Consider the following 27,137-nt stretch of genomic DNA (forward strand, 5'->3'; position numbering starts at 1 on the left):
CTTGATATCAAGGGTTTTGCTCAGGCAACAAGAGCGAAGACTCCTTTCTGTTTTAAGGGAGCTTGGTTTTTTCATTCTAAGTTTAAGGAGATTTTGCGATCGAGCTAGAGTCATACGGGTGGGGCTATTAATGAGACGTTGGCGGTAGTGACTACTAATTTAAAACTCTGGAACCACTTCCAGTTTGGTAATATTTTTCAGCATCAGCGAATGCTTGTTGCGAGAGTTGTTTGGATATGCAAAGAACACCAAAAGAATAAAAATATCTGCTCATTTTATATTTTGAGCTCACTTGATATTAATAGGATCAAGCTTATGAATATATACAGGAGGAGAGTGAATGAATCAGTCAAGAACTTCTGCTAACAATAAATCTCAACAAATTCTTGACTAATACTCTAATTTAAACTTAACAGATTACAATCAAACTTAACTGCCTTAACTACTAACTAATAGAACTGCTTAAGTATGAAGCTACAAGCCCTTGCTTCAATTGTCTGCTTTGCTGAACTTGCGTTTGTTGTTGTTCATATTTACTAGCAACACCAAGACTAAATCTAAATTTACTGAAGAATGGAGCTAAAAGGGACTTGGTAAGAACCATTGCAATTTGGTCTTGTGCAAGCACATGGCCAATCATCAATTTGCCTGCAACAACCTTTTCTCGAACAAAAAATAAATCCAACTCAACATGTTTAAACTTGGAGTGTAGTACAAGATTTGTTAATGCTGCTACTGCTCCTGAATTGTCACCCAAAATAGTATCTCAACCATCAACACTAACTGGTAACTCAGCCAATAAGGACTCAAGCCAGATGATTTCAATTGTAGCATGAGCTAAGCCCATATACTCAGCTTCAGTCGTGGATCGAGAAACAACCTGTTGCTTCCTTAACCCCCATGAAATAGAATTGTCTCTTAGAAAAACACAAAACCCTGTTGTGGACCTTCTACCATCTAAATTTGTTCCCCAATTTGCATTAGAATATCGTACCAGAGACAAACGAGAGGCTGCTTTGAATGTGATACCATAATCAAGAGTCCGTTGTAGGTACGTTAGGATTCTTTTAACGGCCTTGAGATGTAATAATAATAAATTATAGAGCACCTATAATGCTTCTATAGCCCGAATCATTTTCAACTGGATTGCCACAATAAGCTGACAAGTTACTGGAAGTGACCATGGGTGTAGGGGAAGTTTTCGATTGATCCATATTACACATTTTCAACAAGTCTGAAACATATTTCCTTTGACTCAGAAATAAGCCATTTGAATTGTAAGAGACTTTAATGCCTAAGAAGAAATGTAACTGCCCCAAGTTCTTGTGTGAAAACCGTAAATCCAATGTCTTGACAAAAGCATCCACAGAAGAGGACTATTTTCTTGTGACAACGATGTCATCAACATATACTAAAACATAAAGAACCATGTTGTTAGAAGTTCTAATGAACAATGATGCATCTGTTTTGGATAAGACAAAACTAGAAGCAATTAAGTACAACCTAAGCTTGTGAAACCAAGCTCGAGGTGCCTGTTTCAGGCCATAAAAGGCCTTTTTCAACTTACAAACAAGTGGTTGACCATCAATATGTGTCTCAAAACCTGGTGGTTGACTCATATAGATCTCTTCATGGAGGTCACCGTTTAAAAATGCGTTATTGATATCAACTTGCTTGTGTTGCTAGCCATAGGTCACTGTTATAATGAGAATAACCTTTATGGTAGTTGGTTTGACCACAGGGTTGAAAGTTTCATAAAAACCAATCCTGGCTTCTTGAAAATAGCCTTCCACAACCAACTTTTTTGTGAATCTAGCTATGGTTTCACCAACATTCTTTTTGAGTTTGAAAATCCAACTTATAGCCAACCGTTTTTCTGTTGAGAGGCAAAGGAACCAACTCCCATATATTATTTTTGAGCAAGGCATCATATTCCTGCTTAGAAGCCTGTGTCCATTCAAGACTGGTGAACGCATCCTCAATAGTATGGGGCTCATGTGCAGACAAGTCAACTGAGAAGGCTCTTGGTTTGAACATACTATTCTTTAATCGAGTTTGTATGGGATGAATCTTGCAAACTACTAGAGGAGGGGCAAGGGTGATAGGTGATGCAAAGTTAGTTTGGATAGAACCAGCTGAAGGCAAAACAAGTTCTGAAGTAACTATATTATTTACAGGTTCAGGATTAGCCATCACACCTGTAGGTTCTAAAATGACCCCACTGTCTGTACATTCTCAAGAGATTATATTGTCTTCAGATTTAGGAAAAATTGCTTTAGATGAACTGCCATTCATAGTTGAAATAGATGAAAAAATAGTTGGAGAGAAAACAATAGGAACAATAGACTTCTAATATGTCTGAGAATGAGAGACTTGAGAGCTGTTGAGTAGTCTAGAGGCAAAATGAAACTTATGCTCATAAAAAAGGTGTCGTAAGATGAAAATCTTACCTGATTCATCAAGACATTTATATCCTTTATGATAATTGTTGTAGCCAAAGAATGTACAGGCATTGGATCAAAATTGAATTTTGTGAGTGTTGTAGGGCCGCAAATTAGGATAGCAGCAACACCCAAAGACCCTGAGATGTGAGTAAGCTGGTTTGACTTGATGAAGCAATTCATGAGGATACCTCCCTTGCAAAACTAATATAGGAAGCCTGTTGATCAGATATACTGCACTTAAAAAAGCATGTGCCCATAAGTATATAGGTAAAGATTACTGTGCAAGTAAAGTTAAACCAGTGTTAACAATATGCCTATGTTTTCTCTCGGCAATGCCATTTTGCTCTGAAGTGTGGCTGCTTTATTCCTTAGTAAGTAGATTCATGTATACCTACTATAAGCATCAATAAAGGAGATGTAATACAAGCAACCTTTAGAAATCACATGAGTTGGATCCCATAAATCTGATACAATCAACTTAAAAGGAAATGTCTTTACACAGTAGAATATACACCAAGAGACTTAGACGTTGGTATAAAAATGTTACAAGTACAAAGAAATTCATGAAGAACTTTATTAGATGGATGCCTCCAACTGTTATGCCTCAAATTAACAACTATTTTGGATGCTAGACGAGCATGACTAAGAGAACTATTACTTCTAAAACCTTTGTTAGAATAAGTAGCAACAGACACTTGTTGAGATGAGGAAGTGAACCTATGTAAACGTTTATGAATGTGGTCCACTAGCAAAACTTTCTGTCTATAAATCTTTCACAAAACAGTAAAAAAGGGTGAAACTCAAAAAACACTTGATTATCTTTGGAAAACTGTGTAATAGACAATAAATTCTTGCAAACATGAGGAACATGAAGAACATTTTTAAGATGCAAGATTCTATTACCAGAAAGAATCAATGAGGACCTACATGTGCAACTGGTACAGAACTACCATAACCAACTGAATTGTACTTGAATATTTAGTGGCTTTATGAAGAGCGGAAATGTTATTAGTCATATGATTAGTTGCTTTTGAGTTTGGATACCAGACTTGGCCACTAGTACCATCAGTTGACAAATGACACTCTCACTAAGAAAGGCCTGAACGGTTGTTGGCCTGAGACTTGCCATAATGATGCCAATTGTGATGAAAAGTATTTGATTAAGTCAAAGGAAAAGATAAATTTCCTTGCATTTTTTTTAGCACAACAGTTTCCTTTTCCTTGATCACCAAAGTAATAGAAATTGACTTACAGTTGGCCATCTTGATCCAAATTAAAAACCCTAGTAAAATTTTCATCAAACCAATAGTAACATTTTTGTACTATATGGCCAATCTTGCCACATAGTTGACACTGAGGTCGACTATGTGAAAAATGACCCCCTCTACTCCTGCTTCGATTGGTGATTCTGCCTCCTCGATACTGAGTTTTGTACCCTTGATTGTAACTCTTGTTAGAATCACTGGCTGAATCTATATTCTTGATCTATCTTGCATGACCAATTTTCTGTTGAACCAAGTTTGCTTGCATAAGAATAGAGGCCACAAATTCAAGTTTTCTCGATTCATAATCGGTGAGCATTTCAGCAAGAAAGTCAAGAGGAATTGAGGTGGCTAAAGCAACTACTCTAATAGATTCATGTTTAATGGGAATACATGCAAGAATGATGTTTTCTTATTCTTGATCAGATACAAGGCTTCCTGTTGCAGAAAAAATATCGCACATATTCTTTATCTTGAGCAGATACTCTTTTATGGTTAATTTCCTTAGTTTTATGAGAATACAACTCTAACAACCCATTTTTCAGTGGTGTCGAATATAGTGGTTCGAGACCACCAAATCCAGCGAGTAAGCTCGTAAATTTTATTATTTAATATTTACGAGTCAAATATGATTTTAAAAATATTTTTAAATTAATAATTTATATCTTATAACGAATTATTACATTCGAGTGATAAAACCCTAGTTCAAGTAGTTTTGGAAAATGAGGTATCAGGACCTCATTTCTATAAATCGAGTCGTAAATATTTTTATAAATATTTATGGAGTGTCAATACGGTGGTATTAAAGTTTCGTTAAAAAATTTTAACGTTTCGTTGAAAATTTTTAACATTTCGATAGTTAAAATTAAAAAGGACTGAATTGAAAAAGGTGTAAAACTTGCTAATTATAATATTTAAGAGATTAAATGGCTTGATTAATAAAAGAGGAAGGACTTAAGAAGAAATATACCTAAACTAAAATGTTGGGGCGGCATAAGCATGGAAAATAATAAAATAAAAGGATTTAATGACAAAATGGTAAATTGTTTGAAATTAAAACAAACAAATTGAATTTTAATGTTTCTGTGCAATTCATCTTCTATCTTCTGCTTAAACTAACATGGAGGGAGAGCTTTAAGTTGGTTTTCATATTTTTGCTGCAGGTAAGTTCAATTTAGCCTCATTTTCAATAATTTTTATGTTTTTAAGATCGTTACAACTAGGTCTAGTTAATCCATACCTTCGATTTTGAAACTGTTAAAGATTTTGAATGTTTCCATTGATGAATCTATATGATTTTAGATGTTAAATGATGAACTTGAGATATTTGTTGATATTTAAAAGTATTTTGTTAAGTAATTTTGATGAATTTCTTGATTAGGGACTAAATTGTTGAAATAGTAAAAACACAAGAGTTTATTGTGAAATTATTGAAAAATGGACTGTATTAAATTCCATGAACATTTGGATAGCTTGGATTTGTATTAAAAATGGTTAATTTGCATGTTTTGAGTTCAGGGACTATATTGAATAAAAGTTAAACTTTAAGGGAAATTTTATAAAAATGTCAAAATGACTAAATTGCATGAAGTGAATGGTTTTATTGTCTAAATTAATATATTGAATGAAATTATTAATTTATATCGAGATCGAGTGGAAAATCGAGAAAAATATAAAATTACCAAAATGCCCACGAACTTTAGTATTGCTGCAATTTAGCCAGGTAAGTTCGTGTAATTAAATTGTATATTTATATGTTTGAATTGAATGTTATGTGTGTGAATTGTGTAATGGTCATGTATGAAAGTCAATTACATATCCGATAATATTCGACAAATATTAAGTTCCGTATGAATAAATGAAATTCGATGGATACAGGGTTCTCGAATTGGTTGTGGCCCTACATGTGTTGTAGATAAACCACAGCTCAAAAGAGCGTCCCATTATTATCTCTCATGAGCATCCTGATATTTGGCTCTCACGAGCTTCCCATTAAATGGTTATTGCGAGCTTCCTAATTAATGGCTCTCTTTTAAGCTTCCTGTTTATTGCTCTTCGGAGCTTCCCGATAAATGGCTCTTATGAGCTTCTCGTTAATGGCTCTCCAGAGCTTCCTGATATTGGCTCACTTGAACTTCCCGTTAATTGCTCTACGAAACTTCTCATTACATGGCTCACATGAGTTTCCCGTTATATGGCTTGAAAGAGCTTCCTGATTACATGCTCATATGGCATACCTGTATATGAATTGACGGTTTACAGAATTGTACACTTCATGTATACTACCTGTGTATCCATCGAATAATGAATGATTTAACGGGCAAAGTTCTGGTATGAGATTATCTGAATTCAAGACGAATTATTACGGAAATAAATTTGAAACATATGGATACGATTTGTACATGTTATATGGACACGTAATGTGGAAAATATATGTATATATAAATTTGATAATTATTGAGCTTATACATGTTTCTTGATATTTATACGAAATACATGGAAATGATGGTATATGATATACTGATATAATGAAATGAATGATATATGTTTATGAAGAAACAGTAAGAGAATGATATGTATCATGACATGTACATATATGAATATTTTTTATATAACAATACAAGGAAATTATGTAAGTTGAGACGAGTAATAAACTCATGTGTGACATGTCGAGAAAATAAATTTATCAATGTTGAATTTATATGAAATATGTGCAAGTACGCTAACCAGTGTTGTTGTTGATGCTTAGGCAAGTGCCAAGCTATTGGTTGAATGGTAATATGTTATTTATATGATGCACTGAAATGGTAAGAACTCAAGAGAAAATATGCTAGTGCTCATGAAAGAGTGTTTAAGTTTTGCAATTTCTTATGAAATGACTTATCATGTGATTAATTTGAAAAAGACTATGTTTAAATGCACTAGGTTGTGGCTATAGTTGAATGATATGTTTATGATTGGTGTGTTATGCATATGAAATGAGTGTGGAAAATAAAAAAATACAAATGAAAATAAAGAAATTTGGAAGAGTTAAAGTTGTTTAAAATTCTACTATGCTGGGAATAATATGTATAAGTGATGTTGTGGATTTATTCACCTTATGAGTTATTGAATATAACTTCACGAGTATTGCGGTGTCAATATTGGATTATTCTTTATATGTATAAATTTCATATTTGAAATGAATTGATATGATTAAAATTTATACGAGCTTACTAAGCATTCATTGCTTACATAGTTGTTTAATTTTACTTTCTAGATTATTGAAAGATTGATCGGGTTGGAAGCTTGTCGAAGATATATCACACTATCCATTGGTTCTATCGATACTTTCGGATATTTTGATTTTGGTTATAATGGCATGTATAGGTATTCTGGTTAATGTTGGCTTATATGTGTTTTGTTAAAATTAGTTACTTATTTGGCTAATGTTTAGGCACATTTGGGTTTGGTGCATATTTGCCTTATATAATTGATGTGTGATTTGGTTTATGATTGTATGGTAAAAGATAAAATGTTAGCTAAAAGTGCATTTATATACATGTATTTTGGGATGTAATGAATTGATTAGGAATCGGTACCTTAATATATAAAGTATAAATATATTTAAATATATTAATATTTAAAATACATTTTGACACCAGGTGGTATGATTTGGTAGGTAAGTGACTTGGTTTGAAATCATGCAAATTATATTGGTAAACTTTGGGTACAATTATGCATACACGTTAGTTATGCATATGAATATATTGAATACATGAACACACATGTTATAATCTGTCATCTGAGGTGCACAAAGGAATATTGGTTGTATGTTAAGATATTATATATTTAAGGTTTGATTTTTACTTGTTTTGGATGCCATAATATGGCTTGTTTGTATGTATGATGATAACTATAGGTACAAAGGTACATGCCTTGTTGGGTGAGAAAAATGACTTATAAAATAGCCTATTTCCGTCCACATGGGAAGAAACACGGGCGTGTGTCTCAGCCATGTGTGACACACGGCCAGGTGACACGGCTGTGTTCCTCTGTGTTTTTTAAAAAGTACAAGTCAGTATATTCACACGGCCTGACACACAGGCATGTGGTTTGGCCGTGTGACCCAAGTCAGAGAGCTCATAATTTTAGACACGGGCTAAGACATGGTTGTGTGTCCCTATTTTGAATGCCCACACAGCCTGATACATGGGTGTGTCTCTTGACCATGTGAGACACACGGCCTAGCCACACGGGTGTGTGTCCCCTACTCCTTTAAAAAATGATATTTTTTAAAAAATTCTCTGAGTTTCCGATATAGTCCCGATTTATTTCTAATACCTAATTTAGGCTTCGAGGGCTCGTGTAAGAGATAATATGTATGAGTTTAATTGGTTTTTGACATGAATGATATATGATATGAAATGTTTGAAATTTCTGTCTATTTGTTCTATAAACTCTGGTAATGCTCCGTAACCATGTTCCGGCAACAGATTCGAATTAGGGTTATTACAACAACATGTGCCTAAGACTTGAAATCCTCATACTAAATCGAGTGACAAATATTTTCTTAATAATAAACTATATCTCAAAACTTGTACTAGCACTCGTTAAATAGACTAGTATATCATCACAAATAGTGGAGAGTAGCCAGAATGCTAATAGTTTATCCTGCTGTTTATGCAACAAAAATCAGGATTGTCCACTACCTGTCATCATCATCTACTAAAAATTGAAGAACGTTGATAATTTCTAAACATAATCTTGAACACCATGACCTTCAAGAATGAGCATGATTTGATACTTCAGAAGAAAATTATTCTCATTTAGCTTAATAGTTTCATGTTTTAGAAACTGTTGTATCCTTCTACATACAACAGCCATTGGTTCTGCCACATTTGAGGAAGATTGATGTTAACATCCTCTATTTCCAAAGATGACTTTAAGCGCCATAAAACTCTAACACAAAAATTAATTTTCCTTAAACCAGAAACACTCTTCACACACACAAGAAAAAAATTAGCTCTGATACCATGTTTGGATATGCAAAGAACACTAAAAGAAGAAAAGATCTACTCATTTTATATTTTGAGCTCACTTGATCTTAATAGGATCAATCATATGAATATATACAAGAGGAGAGTGAATGAATCAATCAAGAACTTCTGCTAATAATAAATCTCAATAAATTCTTGACTAATACTCTAGCTGAAACTTAATAGGTTACAACCATACTTAACTACCTTAATTGTTAATTAACAGAACAGCTAACTAACAGAATTGCTAAGTATGAAGGTGCAAGCCCTTGCTTTTATCAACTTGTTTTCATTCCTTAATAAGGCTTAAAAGTGTGCAAGATAGAAGAAGGGTTGTTGATAATTCGCACCTTGCGAAGCTTGAAAAAGAGTTACAAGATGAGTATAAGGACTTTCAAAAATGAGAGGAATTATTATAGTTTCAGAAAGCTCGTACTCGTTGGGAGAATTTCGATGATAGAAATACCTCGTATTCTTAATCTAGTGTTGGTTAAAAGGAGTCATTGAAGAGTTCGAGCATTTATAGATGTTGATGGTAATTGGGTTATTAATCAAGTTGTTTTAAAATTTTAGTGGTAAGTCTTTTTCGAAACCTGTATATGAAATCCTTGAATGAGTCTAAAAGGTTAAATATATTGGGGTTGGCTTTCCGGTTATTCCAAGATTGGATTTAGAGGAGTTGCACAGGAATAATTCTGATAGTGAAATTTGTGATGCTATGAAAAGTATTGGTGCCTTTAAAGCATCGGGCCCAGATGGTTTCCAAGAAGTGTTCTTTCAGAGGAATTAAGATATTGTTGGGAAGATGTTTGTAGTACGGTGTAGGAGGCGTTTCGGGTTGGGGTGGTGCCGGAAGATATTAACTCCACATTTATTACGCTCATCCCAAAGGTTAAGGTCCTTGAACATATTAGTTAGTTGTGCCTTATTAGCCTATGCAATGTGGTGTATAAAGTTGTTTATAAGGTTATTATTAGTAAGCTAAATTTGGTGTTGTTGTAGTTGGTTTCTCCTAACCATAGTAGCTTTGTTTCGGGTCATCAGATTACTGATAATATCGTGGTTGCTCAAGAGATGTAACACTTTATGCAAATAAACAAGGGTAAGTTAGAGGTCATGAAATAGAAAATTGATTTGGAAAAAGTGAATGATAAGATGAACTGGGATTTTATACAAGATATTTTGATTTGGAAGTTCTTTCATCTCATTGATCATGAGTTGTATTACCTCTAGTTCTTTCTGCGTTCTATGGAATAAGGAAGTGACTAATTCTTTTTGGTCGTCTAGGGGTTTGCGACAAATGGACCCCTTCTCCCCGTATTTGTTTGTTCTAAGCATGGAGAGTCTTTCTCGCATATTCTAAGATAAGATGAGTAAGGCTCGTTTGAAGCCAATTCGGTCAAGTCGAGGAAGGCCATGTATTTCACATATCTTTTTTGTAGATGATTTGATATTGTTTTCTTCAAGTGAGGACCAATAAATATAGGTTATTCATGAATGCTTGAAGGAGTTTAATGAATAGTTTAGTCAGTCTATTAGTCTTGTTAAATCCAAGTTGTATGTTTCCCCTAACTTGTTTCGGGAGTCTGCAAGAAAGGTAAGTCGTGGGGCGAGGATTGGTTAACTAGTAATCTGGTAAAATACTTAGGTGTGCCTTTGCTTCATGGTAAGGTCACAAAAAAGTCCTATTGGTATTTGTGGAGAAAAAGCAAGCTAAGCTTGCCAATTGGAAGGTTAATTGATTATCAATAGTTGGGAGGGAGGTGCTTATTAAATTTGTTCTTGCTACCTCGCCTACTTACACAATGCAAACATCTTTGGTACTAGCTGGTGTGTGCGATTAGCTGGAGAAAATATTGAGGAGATTCTTATGAGGTGGAATGTGCATCTTGTGGATTGAGAGACCCTTTACGGGTGGCTTGGGAATGAAATCTAGGTGCCATTGGAATTTGGTTCTCCTTGCTAAGTTAGGGTGGCAGTTTTTACATGAAGCAAATAAGTTGTGGGTTCAGGTCCTATGCTCAAAATATGTTAATGAAGTTGAGTTTATGGCATTACCTAAGCGAAGTAACTACTCATTTATGTGGAAAAGCTTGTTAGCTTGGTATGAGTTTTTATCCAATAGTCTAATTTAGAAAGTCAATAATGGATGCCAAACACAGTTTTGGTGGGATAGATGAACTCTGACTAGTCATTTAGTTGAACATTGTGTTGCGGGTTGTCCCCGATAATTTAGCTCAAGTGATTGTTAGAAAGTATTTTGATAATGTTGATTGGTGTTCTCAAGTGTTTTGAGTCAATGCTTCTCGAGAGAGTTGTGGCTATCATCAAAGATAGCCCAGCTAGAGTTTCTTCAGCCTTTGATGATTGACTTATATAAGAGAGGTTTGCCCAAGGTGTTTTTTCCTACGAAAATAGCCTATGCTTTGTCTATGTCTATGAATGTATCCATGTCTTAGGTAGTCGCTGCAATTTGGAAGCTTCCAATGTTGTAAAGGATTAGGACGTTTTTATGGTTAGCTTTGAGAGATAGGATGTTGTCAAATGTAAATCAACAAATAAGGTATTTAACTGACAATGCGAGCTATCCACTTTGCGGTCATGCCTAGGAGAGCACCGACCACATCCTGCGTTTTTATATTTTTGTCATAGAGGTTTGGAGTAAGCTGTTAAGAGCTAATATGGTTGTCATATTCTTCTCATTTTTGATGGATGAATGGTGGTTTTTTTATTTGATTAAGTGTCTGATAGGGATGCGTGTGGAAAAGAATCACAAGTTTGTTCAAGTCGCGAATTTGACTTAGGGCTTTAGGCGAATGAGGAAAGTTAGAGTTTGTCACAATTTGAAACGCAAACTAACCAATCTAGATCTAAGTAAGATAAGGACAACAAATAAAACAAAATAATAGAGATGTTAAGAATAAGGAAATTGAATCGAAGAAAATATAATCGGTTAAAAATTTTTGAGAAATCAAGTACTAAAATCGAATAGAAATAAGAGAAAAGAGAATAATCAAGTTCGGCCAGCCAAGAACAATAAAGAACCAATCAATTGATGATGTTTTGACATGTTCTTGAAGAAGGAAAAGCTGCTGAATTGAAATCTAAACAAGAGAAAGAAAGAAATTAGTAATCGAGTAAAATTGAATGAAAAAGAAACTTGAATTGAAAAGAAGAGAGTGGCGGCTGGAAGAGAGTTCAAGAATGATGAAATTAGGGTTTTTTGAGTCAAAAGAAACCGTTCTTGAACTTTAAGATAGGCCCCAACCAAAGCTAAAATTAAAATCACCAAATAAAATGTTAGAATGATTAACTAAGCCAAAAGCAAATTGTTTTGTGGAATATGAATTCAGCATAAGGAAAGAAAGAAAGAACTCCTATTTTGGATGTTTCTTGATGAGAAAAGATAGGAGAACACCCTTCTTAAATGAAATCAGACTTGGAATTTAATAAAAATAAAGATTAGATTAAAAAAAGAACATAATAGAAAAATAAAGGAAAGAACGAATAAAGATGGAAAAAGATAGAGATGACATGTAGAAGTTCTAAAGAGCCTTGGAATTAAGATGAATCCACAACCCCCTTCAAATTACTTTAATTTTCTCTCCAAGAATCATTGGCAAGAAAAAACTTGAAGATGATTTCCACAATCTCAAAAGATTGTTAAAACTTTTCTAAAAGAAAACTTAAAAGAAATTCTTTAAAAAAAACCTCAAAGAGAGTTTTATTAACTCAAAAGTAAAGCATGAATGAATGAATAAGGGGGAAACACCCTATTCATAGCCTCCCAAACCTTAACTGATCACCTAAATTTAAGGAATGTGATAAGTATTCCAACTAAGCATGGCAACTTATCAACTAACTAACTAATTAACATGAAAAAAATGTCCAAGTGTGGAAATATGAAAGGAAATTTGACCAATAGGTTAATTGGGCTCCTTAGACAGACAAATTAAAAGGTTTACAAATTAGGCCACTTAATTTGGCCTAATTTTCAATTAATTCCTTCAAACTTCATGATAGGTTTGTGGACATCCCAATGGACCGATTTTCAAGAACTTGGACTTGTGATTCGTTTTCTCTAAAAATTGGGTCATTTAAGCTCGTACATGTAACCCATCACACACTGGCTTCAAGATTTGGTTTCTTGGACCAAGAATTCCAATATTTAAAATCTTAATTTTCTTAATTCTTGAAATCACCCAAAATAGCAAATTTGGACCAAGATCAGATTTCTTGACTTTCTTGAAGAAAAAAAAATGATTTTTTTTGTTTCTCCTCGTATGTGCTTCTAAGGCCTTTGTAACAAGGTCTTAGACAGCCCATTCAATCTTTCCTTGGTCTGCTTTGCTTTTAACCTTGTTATTGGACCTTACGTTAAAGAAAGCTCATCACACCAACAGGCCTAAGATTAGGCCTTGAGACTCGCATCAGTGTCGTTCTTTACGACTTGGGAATTGGTATTAGCTATTAGTGTTTTCAATGATGTATTGGTATGCTTGGAAGTGGAGAAATGAAGAGGTGGTTGTGGGTTCGTCTCTGACTTTGCATTTTAAAACTTAGGCTGTGACCAGTTTTTGATAGAGATACATGCCAAATCTAATTTGGGTCGACAGTCATTGCAGACTAGGCATGTTGTTCTTTTAAGTTGTATTAAGCCATCGACTGGCTAGTACAAACTTAATGTTGACAACGGTTGGGATTATAGGAGTGAGAGAGCAGGGAAAGATGTGTGATTCGGGACATTACCGGCACTTAGTTGGTAGGTTTCTCAGCCTTATGTAGGAATTGTGGCATTAGGCTTATTGGGTTATGGGGCATTTACCATGGTATTCGGGTTACTTGAACAGTAGGTATTAGGAGAATCATTTTTTAGTCGAATTCAACCATGTCAGTGGATATGATCTGTAATGGGATGAGCCATTTTCACCCTTATTTTGGGCTTGTTGAATCCATTCAGGCATTGTTAAGAAATGAATGGCTATAAGAGTTAGAGTATGCCCCTTGAGAACGAAATTTTGTGGCTGATTGGTTAGCAAAGAATAGGCTACTTAGAACTGAAAAGTTGTGTGTATTTGATCGACCGCCACGAGATGTCCTCGATGTTAGCTAATGTTGTGGGTGTCGTCTACACCCATATGATTCTTGAGTAATTGTTTAAGATGTTTCCCTCCATTATTGTACCAAAAAAAAGTTTAATTAAGTACTAAAGATTTTATAATTGTCTATATTTGTTTTTAAGAATTTTTAACATGTGTCTTTGTGGTGATTTACTATTCATGTATAAATTTGTACAATGTATTAAATACAAAGCTTTAAGAAGTTATTAGACTATACGGTAGGTGAATGGAAAAAATTATATAACATATATAATTAACACTAAGGTTTGAATTTAGACTTAAAAGGATACAAAATCTTTCAATTTAACCACTAGAAATAGTAAAGTTAAGGTTTAAAAACCATATTATTTTATGTTCAAGTCCTGCAATTTGTTGTTTTTATTGATTTTACATAAAAATATAAAACATAAAAATATATTCGTAATTATATAATTTATTATGTAAAAACAATAATTTTCTTAATCATTTTTAAATTGAGTTAGCGTCCAATTGACTCGTGAAACCAAACAAATAAAAGATTTTAAGTTTAATAATATAGATTTCTTAAATCTGTAGTTTAAGCTATTTAATTTAAATATATAATTATTGAAAGACATAAATGTTTTAATTGTTTATATTTTTTAAAAAAAAAATTGTAAACTTTCTCTAATTAAATTAGTGTTTGATTAATTAGTATCATTTCAATAAAAGAGATATATTTATGAATCAACGAAAGGTTATAATGTACATAGATGAAGAATAATATAAAAGTAAATAATTTTATTGGTAAATTATATTTACGGTCATTAAATTATTAATAAGTTTATGTTTTGATCATTTAATTTAAAAAATAATAAAATGGTTATTGAAATATTAGAAAATTTTTATTGAAGTCACTAAGTTGTTACTGTCTTCTTTGTTCACATCATTTGCACCAATCGAAAGCTTTTCTTCACTTTTATTTCAACAGTTCAACTTTTTTCATGAAACAACTTTGAATGTTTTAAATTTGCGAATCAAAATTCAAGCAATTGTCCTCTCTGATCTTTGACACTGACCATCAGATCGACTTGGATCTAAGATATTTTTTTCTACTTGTCAATAGATACTAATCCACCATATCGATCATCAATTGGAGCTCATTATTTGGATTGTTATATATATATATATATATAAACTTAACAACCTAGTGACTTAAATAAAAATTTTCAAATAGTTCAATGACTTAAATGAATGCTTTCATATAGTTCAGTGACCATTTTATAACTTTTTTGAAGTTAAATGACCAAAACGTAAATTTACTAATAGTTTAATGACATTGAATGTAGTTTTCCCTAATTTTACCAATGAAACCATGGTTGTGTGAGAGTTTAGAATCTTGAATATCCCAATTCAACTCTCACACTAGTTTTGATTAAAAGTAAGAAACTGATTTTTATGTTATTTTTTAAAAAAATAAATTATTTGTATAACTATACTAATAACTTTTGTTTTATAATTTGGCTTATTTTATATTTTCTGTGTTTATATTTAATTAACTTGTGAGATAAACTTATTTAAGAATTTTAATATAGCATAGATGTTAATAGGTTGAAAGTTGAAACCAAAACCAAAAACGATTAAGAAACTAAAGAAAATTATAGGGTGGTATATGCAAAGATGTTGAGTATAAAGGATGCAAATGCAATTTGACCCCTAAAATCGAGGGCTGCCCCAATCAGGACTTGGCAATAGATCGGCTTATTTCCTAACCACAAGTTTAGATACGCCACTGTACACGTTTCGTCTTCTCGGCCACTATAATGCCACGTCACGTCAATTGGGTCCCACATCATCACCCAAAATTCTTCTTTTTTTTTCTTCTAATTTCAGTTTCTCACTCTGTCTCTGTTTCTTTAATGTTTATACTTAAAACTCTTCCATTTGTTTTATCTCTCCTTTCGGAAAAATAATTTTTTGAAAAATATAAAAAAAAGTTAATCTTTGTTGAAAGTTAAAAAAAAAATTCGGTTTTTATTTATTTGGATATGTTTTATTTATTCTCGTTGTAGTTTGTTTTCTATTTAAAATATATATTTTTGGTGGAAATTGGCTATGTGTGGAACAATTTCATCACGTGCATTTGAATTGGGATTCGGAACTGGATTCGTGATTAGCTGCGGCTTCTTTGGAGATGTTTGATTGGAACGACGAAGAGGTAATTAGATCTAACTTTTATTTATTTTTTTCTTTTTAAAATAAAATTTCTTTCTCGTTGCTCTGTATTTTTCTTTAGATTTCTGGGAATTTTGTTAAGAGTAAACTACACTTCTTTAATAATATTTTTTGTACTTGGTATATATTTAATTAAAAATGTTTGTTTATATTTACTGTATGTACTTTGCCATGGATGTTTTCTTTTAAATTTGCAGTACTCGGAAATAAATTTAACTGGATTCTTTTTTTAATAAGGGGAGGGGCGGGGGTGTTCAAAGATGGTACCAAGTAAACCAGTGCTTTGCCGGTTGACTTTTACTACAATAACTGAATGATTGTGTTTAGGTTTTCCCGGGAATTTCTATTTAAGGAAATGTTTGCTATTAAGATTGTGTCAGAATTATCAATTATAGTAACTATAATCAACTCATGCATTTAACTAGTTTTCTTTTATTTTAGTCAAAATAAACTTTCTTGGCCTAGCGGTTAAGCCTTTGTTGGCAAAAGATCAGGGTTCAAACCCTGTTGTTTTCATATTAGCAATAATGTCATGAAAAACTATGGATCTTAGAAATTTTTTGCTTAAAAAGGCAGTCTCTTTTCTTGCTTGAGTTGAAAGCAAAAAGTAGCAGTCTGGGATTTAGGTATAGAGAATTTTCTATGTTTGACATGGGAATGAGGTTGATGTTAGAGATGTGGACAGCAAGGTAAATTTAATTATGTACTGGAGTTGGAGAACCCTAAGGATAACTTTAGTCTCAAATTCTTTTGAAGGATGTTTTGTGGGGTTAACTTAGCGTGGAGCTTTGGTCTTTATCATGTGTTAGATCAGTTCATTATAAAGAGTTTATTGGGGTTCGGATCAATAGGACATGAACTATTTTGCTATTACGTAAACAGTTTATGTTTATGGAGAGTTTATTCTAGCTTCTGTAGCATCTCAAAAGCTGCAATCTAGATGAAGTAAAAGAATGCTGTGATCAAATGCATTCTGATCAGTACTGGTTCTAGGACAATAAGTAGAGGGCCTAAATTTTCATATAGGACACGCAGGAAACATAATATACTTAACAGATGTGGGATAGCACCACTTAACACTTGTCTTGTGGACAATCTGATCTGGAACCTCAGATGGGTTAGGCAGGTACAACAACATAGCAAGTACTGTGTTAAAGCATCCAACCTAAAAGCCAATTGGTAATAGTTTGAGGGGCTCAACTTTAATATAAACAATAGGAAAACCCAATATTTAACTGATGTTGGATAACACCACGTAATGGTTTATAGGAGAAGTTTTCTTTAATAGGTAGAGCTCTCAGCTCCCAAGTACTGAGGGAGCCTGCCGAAACCCTCTAGGGTGGTTGGACACATGTTTATGATTGGGCCTATTGAACCAAGATGGGTAGAAGCTACTTGGGGGATTATTTTAATATTCATATTGCTATTATGTTATATTATAAATGTTAATTGTGTTCTTTTACATAATTTTATGATTTTTGAAGTTTTTTTTAATGATAATAGTATTTTACTTGTTTTCCAAACTCGAAGAATTATGGTTTTATTTGAAAAAAATGATTTTATAGTACCCCATATTATTATAGTTTCAAGTAACGTAGGGGTTTAGCATTGAGTATATAGATTTGGAGAGTTTTGATGCTGAGAACTGAGTATCGAGATTTTTAGAAATTTCATTAAAAAATTACATATTAATTCTCAAGTGTTTTGATGAGAAACTTGTCATACATCATGAGTGGGTGATAGTATGTATATGATGGAGAATTCCTTTTATTCTTAACTGAAATTTCATCTCACCTTAATCATGAATTGCAGGGGAGATTAACTTTCTATTACACTGCCTTGGTTTTTATTGGACTGACATATTAGATTGGCAGACATCCATGGTTCTTTATAGCATATGGTTAAGACTTCTGTAAAAGACTGCTTCTTGTCTTTGCTAGTTGTTAGTTTTTGCAGCCTAAGGTAGACTTTGCTTTTTCTTTTTCTCCTCTTTTGCCTTACATTTGGGAGAGTCACAACTTTGTACGTGCGTAAGTGAGCTAATTATTGTCACTTTCAAAGAAAAATCCTTGAATATACTCCTTTCCTTACCATTTGCAGCTGGGGCTTGTCTAAAACTTGTCTGCAGGTGCATGGGAAGTAGCATTATAAGCTTGGTAACAATGGCTGGTTAACATATGACCTGACCTGTGTTTGCTCTATCAATGAGCAATTGACTTATGATTTGAATGCATTAGCTTGACATCCAAGTGGGACAAAAAGTAGGGTACTTCATTTTTATTTTTGCAACTTTTTACTTTGTATGCTTCTTGAAATTAGTGTTATCTAAGGTTAAATTCTTGGGAAGGATGCTTTGAAATTTGATTTGAAGTAATTATTAAATATTATTTGGTAACATAGGAAAAGCAAAAATTCTTGAGATCAAAGTCATTTTTGGAGCCAAATCTTTGTTTTTTGAAAGGCAACTATTATTAGATAATAAGAATATGACACCTGAGCAACAGACCATAAAGGAATACAAACACCGAACAATAAACCGAGAGGGATAAAATCCCAATGAAAAGTGAGCGATCTATTTAGTACATCCTACCCTCTTACAAACAAGAATAGAGAGATTTTTAAGCATTAGTGGATTTTGAGTGAATCCAGAGGGATAAAATTCCAATGGAACCAAATCATGTTGAAGGAAGACTTAGTGGATTCTAAATGAAGTCTAGACATCTGAGAAAAGGGAGAGAGCGTTAAGAGGCTTTGCAAAGTTACCAAAGTAACTGTCTTGGTTGATGAGAGACTGTGAAGATTATTGTTCATAATTTTCGTTCCAGGAACTTGTAAAGTATCCTTCTGGTATCTTAAGAGTTCTAAATGATTTCCATGTGTTTTTCTGTGGGAATTTATTGTTGTTGTCTCTGATTGATGTTAGAGAGCATGAAAAAGGCATTGATTTAACCAGGCAATCCTATGGAGCTTCAGCTTTGTGCTAGCTTTTCAGTTTCTTTTTCCTTCAATACAAATATTTTGACTGCTTAAATATATAATAATACCTTACTTGATGGTGATATGAGTGGTTATATATTTTCAGCTAAAGAATATAATATGGGATGATTCTGGTGAGACTGACAGCCTTATAGTACCTTACCAAGAGGGAAGTGAAAACTGTTGTAGTAAGAAGGAATGGAGTCAAGCAACTGCAGTCATAAAGCCTAATGAGCAAAAGAAACCTGGAGATGAAGTTGATCTTTGTGAAAGAAAGTTGGGTGGGAGTTCCAATTTCAATACAAAGGGAGGGATTGACACCTCAGGAGTCGGCATTGGTTCGTGGCCAGAGTTATCTTTATCTAATGCAGCAAAAACTGATCAGAATTCCATGGGTAGCGAAGTCTCTAACAGTTTGGTTGAAGTAACTAAATGCAGTTCAGACAATGGTAAGAATATTAGTGTTATTCAGACTAAAGACAATAGCATTTATTTCTTTGTTATTGCTTTATAACCCTAATTATCCACCTTTCTTAACAGCAGAGACAGCTGAACTTGGTAAAGATCCTGAAAATTTTCAAAATCCCAGTGAAGGTAAAGAACAAGGTGATTTAGTTGACTACAGCTGGGCTAACATTGGAAGTTTTGATGATCTTGATCGAATTTTTAGGTAAATACAACTCATACCTTAATTGTAGCTTATGAAAGCATTGTCTTGACAATCTAGTCTGGAAGATTGGTATTTCTGCAGTCAGGCAAGTAGTATGGTTCTCATGTTTCCTTTTGAATTCAGTAAGTAACCACAAGTTGATATCTCAGCGTGGAACTACCAATCTTCATGTCTTCACATAAATGACCTTCTATTTTCATGGAACCCTTTAAAAAGTTTCTACTTTCAGTTGCTCTAAGTTATAGCTATTCCTCATACCTCAAATGTGGGACCAAATAACCTGAAACTCCGGAACTAGTTTGATCACTCAGGTTGTCCAATTTTGTATACTGTTTTTAGCTGTACCCCTTGATTTTTTAACAGTTCTCTGAACTGATATAACAATACTTGGGAGGAGTTCTACAGAGAAAAAGAGAACTCCAATCATAATGTTCTTTTTCTTATTTCTCCTTTTGTCATATATCATGACATCCATCTGATTCAATATTCTGACAAGTGATGATTTTGCAGCAATGATGACCCAATATTTGGCAATGTAAGTTTTGGTAGTGCTTATGAGTTATGGTCCTCATCTAAAGAGGTAACAGACAGCCCAGGGAAATCCTTTCCTACTACCTTGGACTCTCCTAGCATAGGGATTGGAGCATTAAAGAGCACATCTGAGCCTTTGGAACTCAAAAGTGAGTATGAGGAACAAGATAACCAGTTATTTGCCCTTAGCTATGGGAAACCAGGTGGTTCTACATCTCATGGTCTGCACAATGAAGAATTTCCTGGAGATAAAAGAAAATCCGTAATTGAGGGGCAGGTGTGAAATATCAACATGCCATATGATCAATTCTTTGTTATGCTTTCAACATTGTCAGTCAAACCGAAGTAATAATCTATCATTCCGACTTTCACAGATTAATGTGGAAACTGCAGGGAAAAGAAGTGCATCAAAGTCTCATCTCAATGCTGAAAAAGTTGTGACCCTTGATGAATTGGCTAAAAGGGTATTACTATCATACTCTTAATACTTAATCATTCAAATTATCTTTGGTTTGTAGTATTTCTCTTCAAGGTTTATGATAAAATACTGCTTTCCATGGTCCTTGGAATTGCCAGTTTTATGATGTATCATTCCTTGTGCATTTACAGAACTATAGGAGTAAGCTTATTGAACCTTTCTTGTACGATATATAGGGAGGGGAGAGAGGGCCTAGCTTATTTCTGTGCAGAACACTAAGTAAATGGTTTTGTTAATTATAAACAATATAGATGGATCGAATTTATTCATCAGGTGCCTGAAAATTAGTGCGTCTTGCTTGGTATTTTTTGTCCATGGAAGATCTGTAACAGTTTTATCTAATGAAAACCATCTGAACCGGAAGTGCCTCTCCTTGTATATTTATGCTGTTATATTTAACTTTTGACATTGTAACTGTGATTATGTTCCTTCCAGTAAACAAAAATATCTTTCAAGCCCGTGGCAATGTTTTTTGTTTTTTATTCTAGCTTTTGGTAGATGCCGATATAATTCAGAATAGTTAATAGATGGTTAGAATAACTTAATTCAAATTTCTTACTGCTTGAGTTTGGCTCAGCTTGGTCACACCCCTAGGGAGGATGTTATGAATAGGAAATACCTTATTGCATTAATTTACTAGCATAAATTTAGGTGTTGTCTTCAAGATGCCAATGTATTGTTTTTAGATTAATACTTCTCTGTGCAGGCAGGCAAGTTGAATAAGCTATTGAAATTTCAAAAACGAGCTGAAGAAATAGGTGAGACAAAACCGGTACAGGACTTATACGATACCTGGACTCCGTCTGGAAACCCATTGGCTGAATATGAAAATAAGTTGGCTACCTCCATGGTAAAATCTTCTCCAACTTCAGTTGTAAATCAGCAGAAGCAGCTTCGAGAATCTGACTCGCTGCAGTACCAACACATCTCCAATTCATTTGTAGCCCCTTCTACATATGGGAATCTTTTAAACCAATGTCCTGCAATACCTGCTTTATCCAACATCCAGTCTGGTGAATTTTATCAGCAACCCTTACTTTCTTGTTATAATGTTTCCCCTGGTAAGGCGAATCAGGTAAAAAGATCAGTTAAGGTTGCTGCTACACCCTTGAGCATGACACCTCAGGAAAAAATAGAAAAGCTGAGGCGGCGTCAACAAATGCAAGCACTGTTTGCCATTCAGAAACAACAGCAGCAGTTTACCAATCAAGTTCCATGTATCAATCACTCTATCATTCAAAAATCTACTCAAGAAAATCAATTTCCTCACATTGGAGGAGCCGATATTGAAGATCATAGTGTTCCTGCCTCTTTTGACCCAGCCTCGCCTCGAGAGCAAGATGATTCTAACACAGTCTCTGTTGTAATTGATGACTGTTCACTGGAGGAAACAGTACTTTATCAGCTACAAGATATAATCACAAAGGTATGCATAAGTTACTGGTAAAGTTTTTTTCCCCCTTGCTGACTAATAGGGAATTTGACACCAGCAAATCAACTTTTGCAGTTGGATGTGAGAATTAGACTTTGCATAAGAGATAGCTTGTACCGGTTGGCTCAAAACGCAATGCAGAGACATCATGCTAATGGCACTAGCTGTAATAACAAAAGTGGCAGGGATGAAAATAAAGTTGCGAAAGAAGAAAATAAGAATTATAACAGGTTAGTAAACTCTCTGCTATTGCATTTATATTTAACTCAAAAGTGAAACTAAGGCTCTGTTTGGTTTAGAAAATAATTTTCATTTTGTATTTTTTGAAAATTGAAAAACACTTTTAGCAAATAGAAAAAAAATGTTTTCAACAAAATAAAATATGAGAACATGTTTGGAACCCATTTTTCAACAAGTGTCGGGTGTAGTGATGAGGCACATTGTAAAGGGAGAGAATTCAAGTTCGAATTTTGGAGATGATATTGTTGGGCGGGACTGTCATGAAATCTGAAATGATTAATCTATCTGGACTGTAAAATGAGCATGGAGGATACCTTGGTTCTAAAAGAAACATGAGAAATAAAATAAAAATTTTATACATTTATATCGATTTAAACTAGGGTAAGAGTTTTAATATTTTAAAATTATTGAAAAAGAAAAAATTTTGCCTTTATATGGGTTTGAATCAGGGACAAATCATTAATTAAAATTGAAGTTAAAAGACCCTTATTTTCAACTTTTGCAGATCTATAAAGATTATTAGTGAAAACAAAGAAAACAACTTTTCATTTGTTTTCTAATTTTCATATATTTTCATTTTTAAAAATATTTTTAAAATTTTCAATCAAAAATTTTATTTAGTGTTTTTCATTTTCCAAAAAAACAAAAGTGAAAATGGTCTCTATTTCTTGAAACCAAACACTTCTTTAGTGTCTTTACATTTTCCATTTTCACATATTTTGTTGTTCTTGGAAAGGTTATTCTATGTCTTGAAATTTACACTGGTTCTGCTAAAGTTAAATAGCACTTGATTAACTAAGGTTTCCACCATTGATGGATGTAATTTTTCTGAAAAGATGAAAATTATAAATAAAAAGGCCCCCTGTTTTTTCTCCTCTAGGTTGATGGATTGAGGATCTTGCTCTTCTCCTGCTTTATGACAATTTTCTGATTCATACATTTTAAATAAACATAGTTTCTATAATTAGAATGAATGCTGTCTTCTTGAAAAGGATGAATTCAGACATCTCTCTTACAGCTAAAATTTTGAAGAGCTCAGCACCTCTTTCATGTCCATTTTGCCACTTAAATTATTACTCCAGTTCCACTTTTTCCACTAAATGAGATTCAACGATGGAAGGATAACAGTAGATTCCTTTTGTATGCATGCAATTTTAGTCGAGCATTTTAATATTTTTTTATCTTTTCTATCCCTTTTTACTTGATTGAAGATCAAGCCATAGTTAGTAGCTTATGATTAAATCAGACTTTAGTTGTATTAGTTCCTTATTGAGGGTTTGCTTCAAGACCATAGCCATGATTAATAGCTTAGGTTTGCGATAATTTACACCTTATGAGATAACCTGATCAAAGAGTTCTGCTTATGTGTTCTCATGCTATTCAATATAAATAGATCCATTCTAGCTCATATCGACAACCAATAAGATTTAATATACCTATATGAAACTGTCAAAGAATACTCAATTATGACCATAAATATAGGAAATTCATTTGCAAATGAGAAGAATTTGCAGGGGATACTGAATGTTCTATGCTACATTATTTTGTGGAAGAAACTCAAATTTTGGTTAACTTTTGAATTTGGCCTGTGCTCGAAGCATATAACTTAAGGTGTCATGCTTTGACATGGAGATGGGTGCCTGGCATAGCAATATGTCTGTCTGCACTTTCCTACGATGAAAAAATAGATTAAAAAAGGCCATTGATATTAGTGAAACTATGCATAGTAGAACTTTGTGTATTTCCTGTTGAAACTGAAATCCGCAATATTTATGTCAGTATCGGACACTTAACAAAGAATATGCTATTAGAGTGTTTGACAATTAGAATTCTAGGTCCTACTGAACACAACAATGGAACTCTGTCTAGCAGGATCAATCTACACTGTCCCATTTCATTACAGTATCTTGGGAGGGAACTATTGTCCACATTCAATTACCTTTTTCCCCTGTTACTAGTTAGTGTCTGCTAAGATGTATGTAGTTGGATTTGGGTGCAAGTGTCGAGCATGGATATGTTTAAACTTTTTAAAGATTTCCATGTATTTGGAGGGTCCTTGGAGGATCATATCCTCATTTCCATGTCCCAATATGCGTCAGACACGATTCATTTCAAGGGAAATGAATAGTAGGAGCAACATAGGAAATGACTTCATGTTATCTTCAGCCAGGGTGATATTCTTCGTGTAAGTTAAAGATGTACATGATTGCTCCATTGTGTTTATGGATTATCTGCTTCTCTTCTTAAACTTCATAAGTTTCCATGATCCGGTCACCTCAAATAAACTCAAAACGTAAAAGTGTTAATATGGTTTCATTTGGTGTTAATTATTTGGTATTCTATCGTTTTAAAGACATTCTTCTGAACTTTCTAGGTTCTTTCCCTGGACCAACAGCCTTCTCTGACTTAAAAGGCCCATTTTAAACTCTTATTGCAGCATCTTATGCTTGTTTCATTGAATTGGAAGCCGAAGTCTCATTTTGTTTTCCTTGAATGTATAATGGAACAGGATGTCAGAGGCTGAAACTGAGACCAATCCAATTGACCGTGCTGTTGCTCATTTACTCTTCCATCGGCCTCTGGAGTTGTCTGGAAAGCATACTGGGACACCTGAATCGCCTGCTTCTGTAAAATTCCCATTTGAACACAAATCTGCTGGTTTAATGAGTTTGCCGATGGGTTGCGTATCAGACAATTCACAAGTTAAACAAAACCTTTCGCACCAGGTATCAAAAGTTCCTTCCCCATTGATGGATTCCCAACCAGTGGAGCAATTTAAGAACAGCCCTTGCTTAGATACTTCCAAGAATGCATCGACTTATGGGCCTGCAGACGGTGCACCTGAGGAGGTAGAGGCCTCGCAATGAAATCTAGACTTGTTTTATAAAGGTAATTTCTCCCTCTAATATTTCTATGGGTATAAAATTCATGCTTTGGACTGTTATATGGATTTGCTGGTAATTCGAGAGGTATTTATTTTCTTATCAGCTGAGTTGATCCATTTAATCTTTATCGCAGAGTCATCAGCGTCCTCCTAGTTACACGACCTGGAGCCTTAAAACATTATCGTTTCAAGAATCTGTAGACATCTTTTATCAGCATCTGTACACAAAAACTGCAAAGGTGCTTGTGTTTTGAATTCCATTTTGGTTTTATTTATTGACATACTCCCTGGAGACAACTTGAATATGTGTGTCATGTCATCTAATCTTGAACCTTGCTAGATACGTATATTTATGTTTGAATATGTGTCATGTTACTTCTATTCTTCCTTACTCCCAGTTCGAAGTTCCTACCATCTGAAGCTCATTATAGATTTGATGCATCGTAGACATCTTGTTTGAAGCTATATTTATCTTGCCATGTTATTCGGCCACCACATATTTAATAAATCTTGGAGGATACATATATTTGCCATTTCTATTTTAAGCTTCATACATAGTATTGTGCTTACCTATGCTACATGGGAATCCAATTCAGACTAGTCTTGGCTTGGTACGTAAATGTTTGATTTGACGTTTTCTTCATATACTTTGTATCTGCATCAAAATGTGATACCAGCTACAATGGCAAGGCCAACCATCAAGTACTGCAGTCCTCTTCTTTGGCCCAGGTAAGATGACCTTTTTTGGTTAAATTTGAGGAAAGAAAAACAAATTAATTACTACCACCAAAGTTCTGTATCAATATTTATATAAATATGAACTGCGATTATTACATAGGTAAAATTATAAGTTACTAGTACATCAAAATTTATAAAAAAATATTATGGGTTAAATTTTAAAACTATATATGGATCCTGGTTTTTTTAGCTTAAAGAGTTTAAAGTTTTAGGATTTTTTCCTGAAAAATTAATTAATTTCACCCTTCAAGTGAGCTTTTTAGTCCTTACATTTTTTTAAAAAAGTTATAAAAAGTTTTATATATTGTATTAATTATCACTCATCTTCTCAACCCACCTTACTAATTTAACTTAGCATCTCAAAACGTTCTCTCTTCATTATTCATTATTCATTATTCTTCTTTTAGAAAGTTTATTTATATATATTATAATCCCTTTATAATCATCATTATCAATCAAAACATAAATAGAAATTACAAATAATAATAATAATTAAACTGAAAATATTGACATTGTTCATGAAAACACTATCATCAATGATATTTACGACGATTAACGGGTATGAGATGATAGTAGAAGGGAGAACATTTGTGAATGGAGTGAAAGTTTTGGGGATATTCACAGTGGACAAGCACAGCCAAGGATCAACAAAACAAATGCTTTAATGGATCAAATAAAGTTTTTATTATGTTGTTAACCATAATAGGAAAACTCGGCCTTTTATAATTTTTTTCATATATTTTAAATTTATTTATATTTTTAACACTTTATGATCTTTTTATATTATTTTTTTGCTTTTTTTTAATAATTTTTATGATATTTAGCAATTTTAAAGAAAATATATCTCAATTTTTATGATTTTGCTTTTTGGCATCGAGTTTTGGAGTAAATAAAATTCAATCTTTTCGCTAAGATATTCAATGTTTAAATATCTTTGGCCAATTTTCCTTGGGGCAATTCATCGTTTCTTTTTAAATATCTTTTATTTATTTTCTTATTTTATTCTTTATTTATTGATTCCGTTCATTTACTTTCATGATGCACTCGATCTACTCTCTTCCTAACCAAAATGTCTAAGAGTAGTTAAAAAAAGTGACAATTATAGTGAGAAGCTTCAAATGAAAAGCAAAATGATTTTTACTATTAGATCA

The 27,137-nt window shown here is 33.4% G+C and overlaps 1 protein-coding gene across 3 annotated transcripts; it reads left to right on the forward strand.

Annotated features, from left to right (window-relative positions):
• Window positions 1-15,675: 15,675 nt before the first annotated feature.
• LOC107904721 (protein LNK2) lies at window positions 15,676-25,639 on the forward strand. Of its 3 annotated transcripts, none has more exons than XM_016831183.2 (9): window positions 15,676-16,020; window positions 19,120-19,462; window positions 19,554-19,683; window positions 20,194-20,491; window positions 20,589-20,678; window positions 21,399-22,118; window positions 22,200-22,354; window positions 24,874-25,253; window positions 25,383-25,639. In XM_016831183.2, exons 1-8 carry the CDS (start codon window positions 15,997-15,999, stop codon window positions 25,229-25,231), a joined length of 2,118 nt encoding a protein of 705 aa, XP_016686672.1. In that variant the 5' UTR covers window positions 15,676-15,996; the 3' UTR covers window positions 25,232-25,253; window positions 25,383-25,639. The 3 variants fall into 3 exon arrangements, with proteins under 3 accessions (XP_016686672.1, XP_016686673.1, XP_016686674.1); XM_016831184.2 differs by having other exon boundaries at window positions 19,557-19,683; XM_016831185.2 differs by lacking the exon at window positions 15,676-16,020 and adding an exon at window positions 18,164-18,298.
• The last annotated feature ends 1,498 nt before the right edge of the window (window positions 25,640-27,137 follow it).

Source organism: Gossypium hirsutum, chromosome D05 (assembly GCF_007990345.1).
Source record: "Gossypium hirsutum isolate 1008001.06 chromosome D05, Gossypium_hirsutum_v2.1, whole genome shotgun sequence".
Lineage (NCBI taxonomy): Eukaryota > Viridiplantae > Streptophyta > Magnoliopsida > Malvales > Malvaceae > Gossypium > Gossypium hirsutum.